Source organism: Bos mutus, chromosome 16 (genome assembly GCF_027580195.1).
Source record: "Bos mutus isolate GX-2022 chromosome 16, NWIPB_WYAK_1.1, whole genome shotgun sequence".
Lineage (NCBI taxonomy): Eukaryota > Metazoa > Chordata > Mammalia > Artiodactyla > Bovidae > Bos > Bos mutus.
Genome location: NC_091632.1, coordinates 423,136 through 439,812, shown reverse-complemented (window position 1 = coordinate 439,812; position 16,677 = coordinate 423,136). Strand labels below are relative to the sequence as shown.

Below are 16,677 nucleotides of genomic sequence, written 5' to 3'. Positions count from 1 at the left end.
CAGAGCTTAGCAGGGTGCTCTGATCTCTGCTTTCAGAAAGCTCTAATTTGATCAAAGAGGTAAATCTTACAGACCATCAAAAAGAAATACACGTCAGTCAGTACAGTGAAAATAACCTAAGTGCTAAGAGGTTGCTAGAGTAACTAGGAAATCTGGACTAAAGCAGAATGGCTTGTTGGAGAAAATGAACCCATCATCCTGGCAAGGAAGAGTCTTCATTATTTGTTTATTTTACAGGGCTGTATGGTGTACCTCCTCATGTTGTAAGCCTGGGGGCGTTATGTCAAGCAGTACACGATGGGAGAAGGCCTTGTGCAGAGGTGGTGAAGAAGCCCTGTGCTCATTTGTTCTATTCGTGCATCTCAGTGTCAGGTGTTGTTCTAGGCACTGGGGATACAGAGATAAATAAAATTCTCTGCTCTTGTACTGAAGGTGAAACAGCAGTGATTGTAATGATCATAATCACAGCTCCCCTTTATTGCATTGTCTTAGATCTTATACATGCATTATATCTTTTAATTTTCACAATGCTCTTAGAGACAAATACTTTTATTACTTCCATTTTATAGATAGGAAGGCTGAGGCTTAGCAGTCAAATAAGTTGCTGAGTAAGGCAGGGATCTTTGCTCACTGAGTTATCCCAAGCATCTAGGACAGTACCTGGCACACAGCAAGCCTTCAATAAATATTTACTCAGTCAATGACCATCAGACTCCAGAGCCCAAGCCCTTGGCTATAGGTCCATGTAGCTTCTCTCACTGGGTTGAGGGTCTAAGATAGGATCTAAAGAAGATGGGGGCAGGGTTGGAGCCCCAGTAAAGGTTCATGAAACTCCTCTGGAGCCACCAGCCTTGGATGAGCAGACCCAGTTTGAAGGCAAAGAAAATTAACCCTGACACTCCTCATCTACTACCAGGACTCTGCCACACAATGGTGGCTATGCCCACCTACGGACGATCCTTTACCCTGGCCTCCTCGTTGGACACCACAGTGAGGGCTCAAGCCACAGGGCATGGAATTCCTGATCCCTTCACCAAAGATGGAGGGGAACCAAAGACTGCTAGCTTACCATGAAGTAAGAAAACCCAGAACCACCCTGAGTACTGTGCAGAGCAGGGGCTCCTTCTCCCATAACTTCTGAACTAGGATGCCAGGCATAGTGAATTCTGGTCTGATAAATTCCATCCCATGTATGTCCTTTTGGTTTTATCCTTAAGCCCAGGTGCCTCACTAAATCCACAGTTCTAGATCACTCAGTCTAGAACTTCCTCGGTTCTCCAGGCTTCTCAGACATGAATTTTTAGTCTCTAGTCTCCTCATGGGACCAAGAGTGCCAGGCTGCGATGGCACAGGAGTGGCTGAGAGGAGCTATCCCACGTCCGAGGAGTGGCAGCTGCAAGGGCGCAGGAGGGCCGAAAGGAGCTACTCCACATTCAAGGTCAGACGGGTGACCTGGTCCAAGGTAAGGAGGAGTGGCTGCGCTTTGCTGGAGCATTCCTGAAGAGATACCCCACATCCAAGGCAAGAGAAACCCAAGTAAGACGGTAGGTGTTGCGAGAGGGCATTAGAGGGCAGACACACTGAAACCATAATCACAGAAAACTAGCCAATCTGATCACATGGACCACAGCCTTGTCTAACTCAATGAAACTGAGCCATGCCATGTGGGGCCACCCAAGATGGGTGGGTCATGGTGGAGAGGTCTGACAGAATGTGGTCCACTGGAGAAGGAAATGGCAAACCACTTCAGTATTCTTGCCTTGAGAACCCCATGAACAGTATGAAAAGGCAAAATGATAGGATACTGAAAGAGGAACTCCCCAGGTCGGTAAGTGCCCAATATACTACTGGAGATTAGTGGAGAAATAACTCCAGAAAGAATGAAGGGATGGAGCCAAAGCAAAAACAATACTCAGTTGTGGATGTGACTGGTGGTAGAAGCAAGGTCTGATCATGTAAAGAGCATTATTGCATAGGAACCTGGAATGCTAGGTCCATGAATCAAGGCAAATTGGAAGTGGTCAAACAGGAGATGCTAAGAGTGAACGTCGGCATTCTAGGAATCAGCAAACTAAAATGGACTAGAATGGGTGAAATTAACTCAGATGACCATTATATCTACTACTGTGGGCAGGAACAGAGAAGGCAATGGCATCCCACTCCAGTACTGTTGCCTGGAAAATCCCATGGATGGAGGAGCCTGGTAGGCTGCAGTCCATGGGGTTGCACAGAGTCGGACATGACTGAAGCGACTGCAGCGGCAGTGGGCAGGAATCTCTTAGAAGAAATGGAGTAGCCATTATGGTCAACAAAAGAGTCCGAAATGCAGTACTTGGATGCAATCTCAAAAATGCAGAATGATCTCTGTTCATTTCCAAGGCAAACCATTCAATATCACAGTAATCCAAGCCTATGCCCCAACCAGTAACGCTGAAGAAGCTGAAGTTGAATGGTTCTATGAAGACCTACAAGACCTTTTAGAACTAACACCCAAAAAAGATGTCCTTTTCATTATAGGGTACTGGAATGCAAAAGTAGGAAGTCAAGAAACACCTGGAGTAACAGGCAAATTTGGCCTTGGAGTACGGAATGAAGCAGGGCAAAGGCTAATAGAGTTTTGCCAAGAAAATGCACTGGTCATAGCAAACACCCTCTTCCAAAAACAGAAGAGAAGACTCTACACATGGTAATCACCAGGTGGTCAACGCTGAAATCAGATTGATTACATTCTTTGCAGCCAAAGATGGAGAAGCTCTATACAGTCAGCAAAAACAAGACCAGGAGCTGACTGTGGCTCAGGTCATGAACTTCTTATTGCCAAATTCAGACTTAAATTGAAGAAAGTAGGAAAACCACTAGACCATTCAGGTGTGACCTAAATCAAATCCCTTATGATTATATAGTGGAAGTAAGAAATAGATTTAAGGGCCTAGATCTGATAGACAGAGTGCCTGATGAACTATGGACGGAGGTTCATGACATTGTACAGGAGACAGGGATCAAGACCATCCCCATGGAAAAGAAATGCAAAAAAGCAAAATGGCTGTCTGGAGAGCTCTTACAAAAAGCTGTGAAAAGAAGAGAAGTGAAAAGCAAAGGAGAAAAGGAAAGATATACGCATCTGAATGCAGAGTTCCAAAGAGTAACAAGGAGAGATAAGAAAGTCTCCCTCAGCAATCAATGAAAGGAAATAGAGGAAAACAACAGAATGGGAAAGACTAGAGATGTCTTCAAGAAAATTAGAGATACCAAGGGAACATTTCATGCAAATATGAGCTCGATAAAGGACAGAAATGGTGTGGACCTAACAGAAGCAGAAGATATTAACAAGAGATGGCAAGAATACACAGAATAACTGTATAAAAAAGATCTTCACGACCCAGATAATCACGATGTTGATCACTCACCTAGAGCCAGGCATGCTGGAATGTGAAGTCAAGTGGGCCTTAGAAAGCATCACTACGAACAAAGCTAGTGGAGGTGATGGAATTCCAGTTGAGCTATTTCAAATCCTGAAAGATGATGTTGTGAAAGTGCTGCACTCAATATGCCAGCAAGTTTGGGAAACTCAGCAGAGGCCACAGGACTGGAAAAGGTCAGTTTTCATTCCAATGCCAAAGAAAGGCAATGCCAAAGAATGCTCAAACTACCACACAATTGCACTTGTCTCACATGCTAGTAAAGTAATGCTCAAAATTCTCCAAGCCAGGCCTCTGCAATACGTGAACCATAAACTTCCAGATGTTCAAGCTGGTTTTACGCAGCCAGAACCCATCACTTCATGGAAAATAGATGGGGAAACAGTGTCAGGCTTTATTTTTTTGGGCTCCAAAATCACTGCAGATGGTGACTGCAGCCATAAAATTAAAAGATGCTTACTCCTTGGAAGGAAAGTTATGACCAACCTAGATGGCATATTGAAAAGCAGAGACATTACTTTGCCAACAAAGGTCCATCTAGTCAAGTCTATGGTGTTTCCAGTGGTCATATATGGATGTGAGAGTTGGACTGTGAAGAAAGCTGAGCACCAAAGAATTGATGCTTTTGAACTGTGGTGTTGGAGAAGACTCTTGAGAACCCCTTGGACTGCAAGAAGATCCAACCATTCCACCCTAAAGGAGATCAGTCCTGGGTGTTCATTGGAAGGACTGATGCTGAAGCTGAAACTCCAGTACTTTGGCCACCTCATGCGAAGAGTTGACTCATTGGAAAAGACTCTGATGCTGGGAGGGATTGGGGGCAGGAGGAGAAGGGGACGATGGAGGATGAGATGGCTGGATGGCATCACTGACTTGATAGACATGAGTTTGAGTGAACTCTGGGAGTTGGTGATGGACAGGGAGGCCTGGCGTGCTGCGGTTCATGGGGTTGCAAAGAGTCGGACACGACTGAGTGACTGAACTGAACTGAGTCTCCTCATAACAAGGAGACAATGCATGCAGTGCCTCTCATCGCCTTTCCAGCTCTGCCTTCTTCTCCTACAGGTCTGCTCCTGGAAGGGTGTTGCTGAGCACAGAATCAAGGACCAGAAGGTGCCCTATGTCTTTCAGGGCATAGTGGGTAGGTTTTGATGATGTGGAGAGCTTCAAAACTAAGGTGAGACTCAGCCCTTCTAGGAGAAGGTGGTTCTGTGCCCAAGGCCTGTCGAAAACAACGACAGTATTAAGAATCTCTACAAGAAGAAATATCCTTTTATTTCTTCAAGAAGAGATATCTCTTCAGGAAGAAATATCCCAGCATCTCACAAAACCCCATGTGATAACACTCTGTACCCTTATCACTTGGCAAGAAAAGACACAATGACAAAAACTGCTCTGTACTGAGTGTCACTCTGAAAATACTCGTATTTTATTAAATACTAATTATACAGTCATATAAGAGGAAAAATGCATACAGTAAGGCATATCATCTTAAAAATGAATTTATTTTTTATTGAAGGATAATTGCTTTACAGAATTTTGGTGTTTTCTGTCAAAGCTCAACATGAATCAGCCATAAGTGAAGTGAAGTCGTTCAGTCGTGTCTGACTCTTTGCGACCCCATGGACACCAGGCTCCTCCGTCCATGGGATTTTCCAGGCAAGAGTACTGGAGTGGGTTGCTATTTCCTTCTCCAGGGAATCTTCCCAACCCAGGGAACGAATCCAGGTCTCCCACATTGTAGACAGACGCTTTACCACCTGAGCCACTAGGGAAGTCTGAATCAGCCGTAGGTAGACACATAACTCCTCCCTTTTGAAACTCCTTAAGTCATGTCATTTTATTCAATCCATTGACAATATTTGGTGAATGTTCAAATTATAGACCCTTTGATTTACTTACATGACACCCTCTCCACTGCTGCCCAAAGTTGGTGGCTCAAAACTTGAGTAATTTACTTGTCTCCACGTCTTTCTCCTCAGTGAGGTCGTCGGTTCCTGTAGAGGGACCTGCATTTGTTCATCTTCGTGTCTCATGTCAGTTATGAAGGGCAGACAGAGGCAGGTTCTTCCGGAGGTGTAGACAAAATGCCCTGGAGGAACTGAGGAGGAAGCATGATCCTGGCTGGGGAAAATGAGAGGATGGATTGTGGTGGAAGACCTTTTGTGGAAGTCTTAAAGCAGGGAAGCTGGGCCTTCTGGGGAGGAAAGTGCAAGAGAAGGACATGGTGGAGGGGAAAGGGGAAGATGGCCTCTGAGAACAAGTTGGAGGCCTGAGTGGGGACTGGTGTCAAAAGGGAGGGAGACTGGGGCCAGACCACCCCTACCTTCTAACGCCAGCACCACACTAGAGGTAAGCCTTGGCCCCCTAACGGGCTGGGGCCAGGAAAGCCTACTCGGAAGGGACACACAGCCATCCCCTAAAGAAGCCCCAGAGAACTGGTGGGGGACAGAAGGCCCTTGGGATGGAAAAATACGTGAAGATGAAATGGATTCAGGTCTTTGGGGAAGCTTAGTCATTCCCTATGGTAACTGAACTCCTCACAATTAGCAGACAGCACCCCAAACAGAAAAGGCTGAGATGTTAAGGCTTCCAGTCTAAGGAAGGCCACAAACCTATATATTCCTCATACCCCTACCCTCATGCCCACCCCCACTGTGCTTATATTATGCATAAGATTCCAGAATGAATCATTCCTAGCAGGAATCAGGACTCGTGGTCCTGTGGGGGTGTGGAGAAGAGAACTCTGCGTAGATGAGAAAGCTGGCTCTGGGCTTCTGCCCAGGCTTCCCCGGGCTCCTCCACCACGGTCTCACCCTCACACAGCTCAGCTTTCTGAAACAGAGAGCACTGCAGGGTCCATGGTTTGGAAACTGGACACAGATGATTTTGCTGGCCTCTTCTGTAACCAGAGTTGGTATCCCCTCATCAAGACATTGCAGTAGGAATTGAGTGAGTAAGGGGCTAGGAGCCAGAGGCAAAATTCTGGGTAAAGTATGAATACCCCCCTCCCCGCCCCACCTCCCTGAACCTTAGGTTCTGGCTTCTTCTGAGGAAATAATTGCCCCAGTACTGTGATTTCTCAAATTCTTCCCCCAGGAGCTGAGGAAGCTGTTGCAACCGTTCTCTTTTCACACTTTCTTCTTCCTCCTTATGATTGTGCCGGTGCTGGCCAAGGGTGTTGGTGACCAGCGCTTCCCTGCAGAGGGCGCTCAGCCTGTCTTCTCAAGGAGGAAGCCTGTGCTCAGCCTTCAGTGTGGCCCCCACTGGCCCTCACCGTTACTTGGTTGGGTCTGCACATGATGGCCACTTGTGGCACTTGCAGCCCTGGTGTTTCCTGTAGAGCTGTGCTCCAGCTGTAGGAATGGCTGTTCTCTGCCTGGGGTGTCTGACTTTCCCTGCCCTAGGCCATGGCATGTTGAACTGCTGCCTGACTACGGCCTACTGACTGTGCTGTCTGTGTGTTGGCCTGTGGGTTTGAGATCTTTTGGAGGAGTCTTGTTTGAATCATTGCTGTTTCCCCAGGTCTTCCATATATGCCTTTAGACCCCCCCAGAACCTGATGTTTCTGCACCACCCCAGCCCTCTGAACCTGAGCATGGTTCCAGCCTTGGAAAAGACGCTTCATGCCAGGGCAAAGCTGATGGGCTTCACCCCAACCCTCTGGAGCGGTCCAGTTACTACAGTTGTACAGGGGGTGGTTGTTCCAGCAAAGCAGCCCGAGGAGCCTGGTATTCAGCTCCTCTTGCAAACTCTGCACCTGGAGTTGAGTCTCCAAGGCCCCTTCAGCCCCAGCACCTGGGTAAGGGCCCAGGACCATTCCCCAACCCACCTCCCTAGCGCTCCCTGGTGGCTACAGTCAGGCTTCCTGCGTCTTTCCTCATCCAAGCTTTCTGTTCTCAGCCTTGGGCAGCCTCTGTCAGCAGCCCCGTTCTGCTCTTCCTGGGCTGCCTTATTTTACTTGAAAAATAAATCTTTGGCTTGCACCTCACTGTCCTCAGATGTGATAATTTACAGAGGCTATCTGAGCACTCTGTTAGTTCAAAACCTACCCTGAGGAAGGCAGAGAACCAAGAGTGGGAGGTGACAAAAGGTATGCCTAGGTCAGAGCCCGGTGAGAAGGTGGTCCATGCAGGGTATGTCAGGTTCTGCTCTAGGTCTCTCCTTGAAGACTCCATTTTCCAGTGGGCCGCATCCCGGGTACAGATGACTGCATCTGGGGCATGGCCCTGGATCTGACGGGTTATTCACTGGCTCAGAAACCTTTGGAGAGAACTTTTCCTGGTAACCTCCACTCAAGTGTTATTCCCAAGATGCACACTAGATGGCAGCAGAAAAGAGCTTTTCCCTGCCTTAAAAGCTCTGCTCACGAAGGCAATGGCACCCCGCTCCAGTACGCTTATAGCCCATGGACGGAGGAGCCTGGTAGGCTGCAGTCCATGGGGTCGCTAAGAGCCAGACACAACTGACCGACTTCACTTTCACGCATTGGAGAAGGAAATGGCAACCCACTCCAGTGTTCTTGCCTGGAAAATCCCAGGGACGGGGGAGCCTGGTGGGCTGCCGTCTATGGGGTTGCACAGAGTTGGACACGGCGGAAGCGACTTAGCAGCAGCAGCAGCAGCAGGACGGTCTCTCTGCTTTAGAATGAGAATCCAGGCCCACTGCTCCTAAGCTCTTTTGCCCAATGTGTGCGCTCAGTCATGTCTGACTCTTTGTACCCTTTGGATTGTAGCCCGCCAGGCTTCTTGTTTATAGGATTTTCCAGGCAAGAATACTGGTGTGTGTTGTCATTTCTTCCCTTAAGGGATAGTCCCAAGTCAGGGATCACAACCTTGTCTCCTGAGTATCCTGCTCTGCAGGCAGATTTTGTACTGCTGAGCCACTGGGGAAGTCCTAGTTGCCAGAGGAGTCTGGGTCAATTATTAACCTCATTTTACAGGTATTTAAACTGAAGATTTATTGTAACCCAGTTCTGGGACCAGAACAAAGACTTAAATCGACCAATATGGAACAGAAGGGCATGCACACACAGCATTCTGGACAAACGTGTGTGCTTCGTTGCTCCATGCAGTTGAGTTTAGTTGTTCATATGTGTCTGACTCTTTGTGACCCCATGGACAGCAGCACACCAGGCTTCCCTGCCCAACATCAACTCCCAGAGCTTGCTCAAACTCATATCCATCGAACTGGTAATGCCATCCAACCATCTCATCCTCTGTTGCCCCCTTCTCCTTCAGCCTTCAATCCTTCCCAGCATCAAGGTCTTTTCAAGTGAATTAGTTCTTTGCATCAGGTGGCCAAAATATTGGAGTTTCAGCTTTAGCATCAGCCCTTCCAGTGAATATTCAGGACTGATTTCCTTTAGGATTGACTGGTTGGATCTCCTTGCAGTCCAAGAAACTCTTAAGAGTCTTCTCCAACTCCACAGTTCAAAAGCATCAATTCTTTGGTGCTCAGCTTTCTTTATAGTCCAACTCTTACATCCATACATGACTACTGGAAAAATCATAGCTTAACTAGATGGATATAGTTGGCAAAATAATGTCTCTGCTTTTGAATATGCTATCTAGGTTGGTCATTAACTTTTCTTCTGAGGAGCAAGTGTCTTAATTTCATGGCTGCAATCACCATCTGTAGTGATTTTGGAGCCCCCCAAAATAAAGTCTGTCACTGTTCCCATTGTTTTCCCATCTATTTGCCAAGAAGTGATGGAACCGGATGCTATGATCTTAGTTTTCTGAATGTTGAGTTTTAAGCCACCCTTTTCACTCTCCTCTTTCACTTTCATCAAGAGGCTCTTTAGTTCTTCTTCGCTTTCTGCCATAAGGGTGGTATCATCAGTGTATCTGAGGTTATTGATATTTCTCCTGGCAATCTTGATTCCAGCTTGTGCTTTATCCAGCCTGGCATTTCTCACAATGTGCTCTGCATATAAGTTAAACAAGCAGGGTGACAATATACAGCCTTGGTGTACTTGTTTCCGAATTTGGAACCCGTCTGTTGTTCCATGTCCGGTTCTAACTGTTGCTTCTTGACCTGTATACAGGTTTCTCAGGAGATAGGTCAGGTGGTCTGGAATTCCCATCTATTTAATAATTTTCCATAGTTTGATGTGATCCACACAGTCAAAGGTTTGGCATAGTCAATAGAGCAGAAGTAGATGTATTTCTGGAACTCTCTTGCTTTTTTGATAATCCATCAAATGTTGGCAACTTGATCTCTGGTTCCTCTGCTTTTTCTAAATGCAGCTTGAACATCTGCAAGTTCATGGTTCACATACTGTTGAAGCCTGACTTGGAGAATTTTGAGCATTACTCTGCTAGAGTGTGAGATGAGTGCAATTGTGCAGTAGTTTGAACATTCTTTGGCATTGCCTTTCTTTGGGATTGGAATGAAAACTGACCTTTTCCAGTCCTGTGGCCTCTGTGGAGTTTTCCAAATTTGCTGGCATAATGAGTGCAGCACTTTCATAGCATCATCTTTTAGGATTTGAAATAGCTCAATAGGAATTCCATCACCTCCACTAGCTTTGTTTGTAATGATGCTTCCTACGGCCCACTTGACTTCACATTCCAGGATATCTGGCTCTAGGTGAGTGATCACACCATCATGGTTATCTGGGTCATGAAGATCTTTTTTGTATAGATCTTCCACATATTCTTGTCACCTTTTCTTAATATCTTCAGCTTCTTTTAGGTCCATACCATTTCTATCCTTTATTGTGCTCATTTTTGCACGAAATATTCCCTTGGTATCTCTAATTTTCTTGAAGACATTTCTAGTCTTTCCCATTCTATTGTTTTCCTCTATTTCTTTGCATTGATCAGTGAAGAAGGCTTTCTTATCTCTCCTTGCTATTCTTTGAAACTCTGCGTTCAGATGGGTATATCTTTCTTTTTCTCCTTTGCCTTTAGCTTCTCTTCTTTTCTAAGCTATTTATAAGGTCTCCTCAGACAATCATTTTGCATTTTTTCCCCTTGGGAATGGTCTTGATCACTGCCTCCTGTACAATGTCATGAATCTCTTTCCAAGTTCTTTGGTACTCTGTCTATCAGATCTAATCCCTTGAATCTATTTCTCACTTCTACTGTATAATCATAAGGGTTTTTTTTTTTTTCAGAAATCTTTCAGTTTACTTATCCTTTATCATCTATTTGTTCTGGGGGCATGTTTGGTCCCTAAAGAAATATAGATAATCCCCCTTTCAACAAGATTTTATCACACATAATTCACTGTTTTTTTACTGAATATAGTTGATTTATATTAGTTTGCTTTTTATAGATTATACCCCTTAAAATTATTATAAAATATTGGCTATATTCCCTATGAATTTATTTCATGCATAGTAGTTTGTACCTCTTAATCTTATGCAATGATTTTGCTCCAACCCCTTCCCTCTACACTCTGGTAACTATTTTCCCTAGGTCTGTGAGTCTGCTTCTCTTTTGTTACACACATTCCTTTGTTTTATTTTTTCAGATTCCACATATAACTAATAACATACAGTATTGTCTTTCTCTGTCTGACTTACTTAACTAGCATGACACTCTCCAGGTCCATTTATGTGGTTGCAAATAGCAAAATTTCAGTTTTTCATGACTGAGTAGTATTGCCCATTCATCTGTTGATGAATACTTAAATTGCTTCTGTATTTCGGCAACTGTAAATAATGCTGCTATGAACATTGGGGTGCATGGATCTTTAAAATTAGGGTTTTTCCTTTTCTTCAGATATCTGAGTGGAAATGCTGGATCATTGATAGTTCTATTTTTAGTTTTTTTAATATCTATACTATTTTTTTTCATGCTGTACCAATTTACATACCTGAATAGTCTAGTGGTTTCCCCTACTTTCTTCAATTTAAGTCTGAATTTGGCAATAAGGAGTTCATGATCTGAGCCACAGTCAGCTCCCAGTCTTGTTTTTGCTGCCTGTATAGAGCTTCTCCATCTTCGGCTGCAAAGAATATAATCAATCTGATTTCAATATTGACCATCTGGTGATGTCCATGCGTAGAGTCCTCTCTTGTGTTGTTGGAAGAGGGTGTTTGCTATCACCAGCTCATTCTCTTGGCAAAACTATGTTAGCCTTTGCCCTACTTTAGTTTATATTACAAGGCCAAATTTGCCTATTACTCTAGGTATCTTTTGACTTTCTACTTTTGCATTCCAGTCCCCTATGATGAAAAGGACATTTTTTTTGGGTGTTAGTTCTAGAAGGTCTTGTAGGTCTTCATAGAGCCATTCAACTTCAGCTTATTTGGCATTAGTGGTTGGGCCATAGACTTGGATTACTGTGATATTGAATGGTTTGCCTTGAAAATGAATAGAGATCATTCTATCATTTTTGAGATTGTATCCAAGTACTGCATTTTTGACTCTTGTTGACTATGATGGTTACTCCATTTCATCTAAGGGATTCTTGCCCACAGAGGTAGATATAATGGTCATCTGAATAAAATTCGCTCATTCCAGTACATTTTAGTTCACTGATTTCTAAAATGTTGATGTTCACTCTTGCCATCTCCTGTTTAACCACTTCCAATTTACCCTGATATATTGACCTGCCTCTTGAGAAACCTATATGCAGGTCAGGAAGCAACAGTTAGAACAGGACATGGAACAACAGACTGGTTACAAATAGGAAAAGGAGTACGTCAAGGCTGCATATTGTCACCCTGCTTATTTAACTTATATGCAGAGTACATCATGAGAAACACTGGGCTGCAAGAAGCACAAGTTGAATCAAGACTGCTGGGAAAATATCAATCACCTCAGATATGCAGATGACACCACTCTTACGGCAGAAAGTGAAGAGGAACTAAAAAGCCTCTTGATGAAAGTGAAAGAGGAGAGTGAAAAAGTTGGCTTAAAACTCAACATTCAGAAAACTAAGATCATGACATCTGGTCCCATCACTTCATGGAAAATAGATGGGGAAACAGTGGAAACAGTGACAGACTTTATTTTGGGGGGCTCCAAAATCGCTGCAGATGGTGACTGCAGCCATGAAATTAAAAGACACTTACTCCTTGGAAGGAAAGTTAATGACCAACCTAGACAGCATATTAAAAAGCAGAGACATTACTTTGCCAACAAAGGTCTGTCTAGTCAGGGCTATGGTTTTTCCAGTAGTCATGTATGGATGTGAGAGTTGGACTGTGCAGAAAGCTGAGTGCCAAAGAACTGATGCTTTTGAACTGTGGTGTTGGAGAAGACTCTTGTGAGTCCCTTGGACTGCAAGGAGATCCAACCAGTCCATTCTAAAAGAGATCAGCCCTGGGATTTCTTTGGAAGGAATGATGCTAAAGCTGAAACTCCAGTACTTTGGCCACCTCATGCGAAGAGTTGACTCATTGGAAAAGACTCTGATGCTGGGAGGATTGGGGGCAGGAGGAGAAGGGGACGACAGAGGATGAGATGGCTGAATGGCATCACTGACTCGATGGACGTGAGTTTGGGTGAACTCTGGGAGTTGGTGATGGATGGGGGGCCTGGATGGTGCAGTTCATGGGGTTGCAAAGAGTCGGACATGACTGAGTGACTCAACTGAACTGAACTGAACTGAACTGATGGACCAATTACCTAACTTTCCAGATTCCTATGCAATATTGTTCTTTATAACATTGTACTTTATTTCCATCGCCAGGCACATGTACACCTGGGTGTTATTTTCGCTTTGGCTCCATCTCTTCATTCTTTCTGGAGTTATTTCTCTGTTCTTCTCCATTAGCAAATTGGGCACCAATCAGTTGTTCAGTCATGTCCAACTGAATGCCTAAGCATACACTTTTGTACAGGATACTAATCCTTGAAGCTAGTTCTTGAAGCTTTGGGCTGAATCTTGGTCATTCTATTTGAATAAAATCTGCATAATCCATTTAAACTAATGATCCATTTTGTCTTGCCCTCACCCAAGGCTGTTTTTGGGGCAGTACTCAGGGAGGCAGTTAAGGATGGAGACAGGTAGGGAGAGAAATGAGCTGACTCTTTGCATGAGTACAAGCAGCACCAGATCCCTTGAGCAGGGACTTCCCCTCTATTCCCTGCCTGTGTGCCAGCCTTCTGAAAGCTGCTCTTCAGTCCAGAGCACAGGTCTGCTTTTGCCCATGTTTTTTCCGCTGAGGTCTCAACTGAGACTTAACTTCCGCTCAGAATGGAGTGTAGAATGGAAGTCTCCTTATGGTAGGGGGAGCACCAGGCAGGAGCAGAGCTGACTTCCTGCCCACCACCTACTAGTCGTGTGAGTTTTGGGGAAGAAATGGGAGCTCAGTGTCCTAGTCCATCCTGCTGGCAGGGTGGGTGAGCATTAAGTACACATTAGCTGGATCAACATGATCAGCACTGCCTCCCACGAGCCTTCTCAGTGGGCTGTCTGCTTCTTGTACCTCTCTCAGCCAGTCCAACCTCCTCACTGTGACTAGCTTGATCTTTCTAAATTAGGAATCTAATCCTGTCATCTCCCATGCTCAAGAACTACCAACAACTTCTTCCTGTCTAAAGAATAAAGTCTCTGTCAAGTGCCAAGACCTTCCATCAGGCCCTAGTCTCTTCTCCTGCTCTCACATCTATCGTTCCACTCCAGTTTGGTTGCCAGGTACCCCAGTGGTCAGTGCTAACCTCAGACATGCCAGCTTTTCATATAGGATCCCCAGATGTCTACCATCATATGTCTACATCTTCCTATAATCTGAGCCCCTGCCCCATAGCAAATAGTGCTTTAAACAAGACTGTCTCCATTGATCCACCAGTCTGTTGATCTCCAGTTGATCCTACCCATCCACCCCTAATTTTATAAACTAGGTGATTCACCCTTGAGTGGAGCAGGCCTTTGAAGTCAGGTGCAAATGCTGCCTGAAATGTTAGAATTTGCTTGTCTTTGAGCCACACAGTTTATATAAAAAGGAATTTGGGGTCACTTATGCTTTAGTGCTTAGCCCATGAATTGCTGTTAGACCACTCTTCCTAACAGCAGTGACCACTCTGAGCCCCCTAGAGGAGTTCCTCTGGTCTTCTCTCTGAGCACACTCTGAGCATTCACCACCACGTCTAATACGCCTGCTGGAACAGGTAAATCCTCAACCCCTATGCAACCCGGGACCCAGCTCTGTTGGTGGGCCCACAGGACTGCCCCAGCATTATCCACCTCTGACTGTGCCACACCTCACCTGGAGCCACGGAAACCGAAGCACTATTGTCTTTATCTTGTTTCAACTATGAAATCTACCACAGGAGCAAAAGAGTGTTTAAAATATGAATGTTCAGTATCTTCCAGAAATCAATCACAGGAGGTAAGGAAACAACATTACCAGGAACTTTGAAGCTACTCATGGGCCCCTCTTTAGTAGCACACTCTTCTAGCTGGACTTTGGTTAGTCATTCCTTCTTTTTTGTTAGTTTTACCAACTGTGTATATGTTTCTAAATAAGATATTGTTTAGTTTAGCCATTTTTGAACTTTAAATAAATAGAAACATACGTGTGGTACCTTCTGTGGCCCACTGAGTATGCTCCCCAGAGCTGGAGCCCAGTCTTCTTCACTGCTGTGCAGAAGTCCCTCACATGACTATACCACAACTTATACACACTGCTGTCAATTGGCATTTTGGGTTGCTTCCAGCTTTTGGCCAGTGTGGACAATACTGGTATGAACAATACTGGTGTGAACAGTCTTGAGCATGACTTGTGATGAGTGTGCATAGGGTGTGTCCAGGACTTAATCGGACCTGAGGCATGTTGAGCATGGCTTTTGATGAGTGTGTATAGGTTGTGTCCAGGACTTGACAGCACCTGAGGCATGTTGAGCATGACTTCTGATGAGGGTGTGTAGTGTGTGTCCAGGACTTTATAGGACATGAGGCATATTGAGCATGACTATTGCTGAGTGTGTATAGAGTGTGTCCAGGACTTGATAGGACCTGAGGCATGCATAAGTTCATTTTTACTGGGTGCTGGTGAATGTTTTTTCAAAGTGATTATACAAATTTTTCCCCCTATTGAAAAGTTTACATTGCCTTCCATCCTTTCTACCAATCCAAGAGGTGCAAATAGGTATCTCACTATGGTTTAAATTTGCATTTTCATGACTACTCATTACTTTACCATATTTTCCTGTATCTTAAGCTATTTGTATTCATTCTTTTGTGAGTAGAGTGAGTGTCTCTTGCCCATTTTTCTGTTGGGTTGTTTGTCTCTTTCTTATCAATTGTATGAGTTCTTTACATATTTTGAACACTGATCCTGAAATCTTTACAAGTTCGACTATATTTTCTCCCAGTTTGAGGTTGGCTTTTCATTCTTCTTGTGTGTGCTGGTTGCTCAGTTGTCCAACTCTTTTGACCCCACTGACTGGATGAAGCTAGTTTCTTCTGTTCTCGGATTTCTCCAGGCAAGAATACTGGAGTGGGTTGCCATTCCCTTCTCCAGGGTATCTTCATGACCCAGGGGCCAACCCGGGTCTCCTGCATTGCACTCAGATTTTTTAGCATCTGAGCCACCATGCAAGCTCCATATCTTGGTCCCCCATCTTGGTAGATGGGACAGTAAATCCTTCTGTTTTCTGTTTCAGGAATGTGTTGGCTATTCTTAACTCGTTCCATGTACATGTTAGAATCATTTTGCCAAATTTCATTAAAAATTCTGTTTAGGTTTTAATATGAACTATATTAAACTTATAGGTTAATTTAGGGAGAATTTGTATTTTTATTGTTTTCTATTCTAAAGACATGGTATATCCCTTTATTTAGTTTTATCTTCTAAAAGTAGCTCAATAAAATTTTGTAATTTTTTTCATAAAGATCTTATACATTTCTTATGATACTTATTCCTAGGTTTTTAATTTTTGGTAAATTTTATCATTTTTAAAAATTAAAGTTTTTCATTAATTGTTGCTAGTGTATAATAATGTCAATGATGTTTGGATATAGATGTTATGCTCAGAAACTTTTCCAATCTTCTTGTTAATTTCAGTGATTATTCTGCAGAAAGTTCTATGTAGACAATCATATCGCCTCCATGAATGTGTTGTATATTATGAACCTTATGACCTTTGTTTAATTTTCTTTTGTCTGCACCCCCAGTATGGTGGTAAATAAAAACAGTAACAGTGGGCATCTTTATTTTGTTTCTGGCCGGATAGATGTTTGCAACAGTCAATCTTAAGTATGCTATTTATTATAGGGTTCTTGTAGATCCCTTTTATAAGACAAAGGGAGTTTCTTTCTATTCCTAATTTGCCGAGAGTTTTCATAAGAAGGG

At 44.0% G+C, this 16,677-nt stretch overlaps 1 protein-coding gene across 1 annotated transcript in view; it reads left to right on the top strand.

The window, feature by feature from the left end:
* The window catches only part of CHIT1 (chitinase 1), a 33,767-nt gene extending 26,578 nt beyond the window's left edge, over positions 1 to 7,189 (top strand). The window contains 9 exon segments of the mRNA XM_070384715.1: positions 917 to 1,056; positions 1,058 to 1,075; positions 4,485 to 4,555; positions 4,557 to 4,596; positions 6,246 to 6,270; positions 6,273 to 6,371; positions 6,945 to 6,967; positions 6,969 to 7,116; positions 7,119 to 7,189. Coding sequence (XP_070240816.1) covers positions 917 to 1,056; positions 1,058 to 1,075; positions 4,485 to 4,555; positions 4,557 to 4,596; positions 6,246 to 6,270; positions 6,273 to 6,371; positions 6,945 to 6,967; positions 6,969 to 7,116; positions 7,119 to 7,189 — 635 coding nt within the window.
* The last annotated feature ends 9,488 nt before the right edge of the window (positions 7,190 to 16,677 follow it).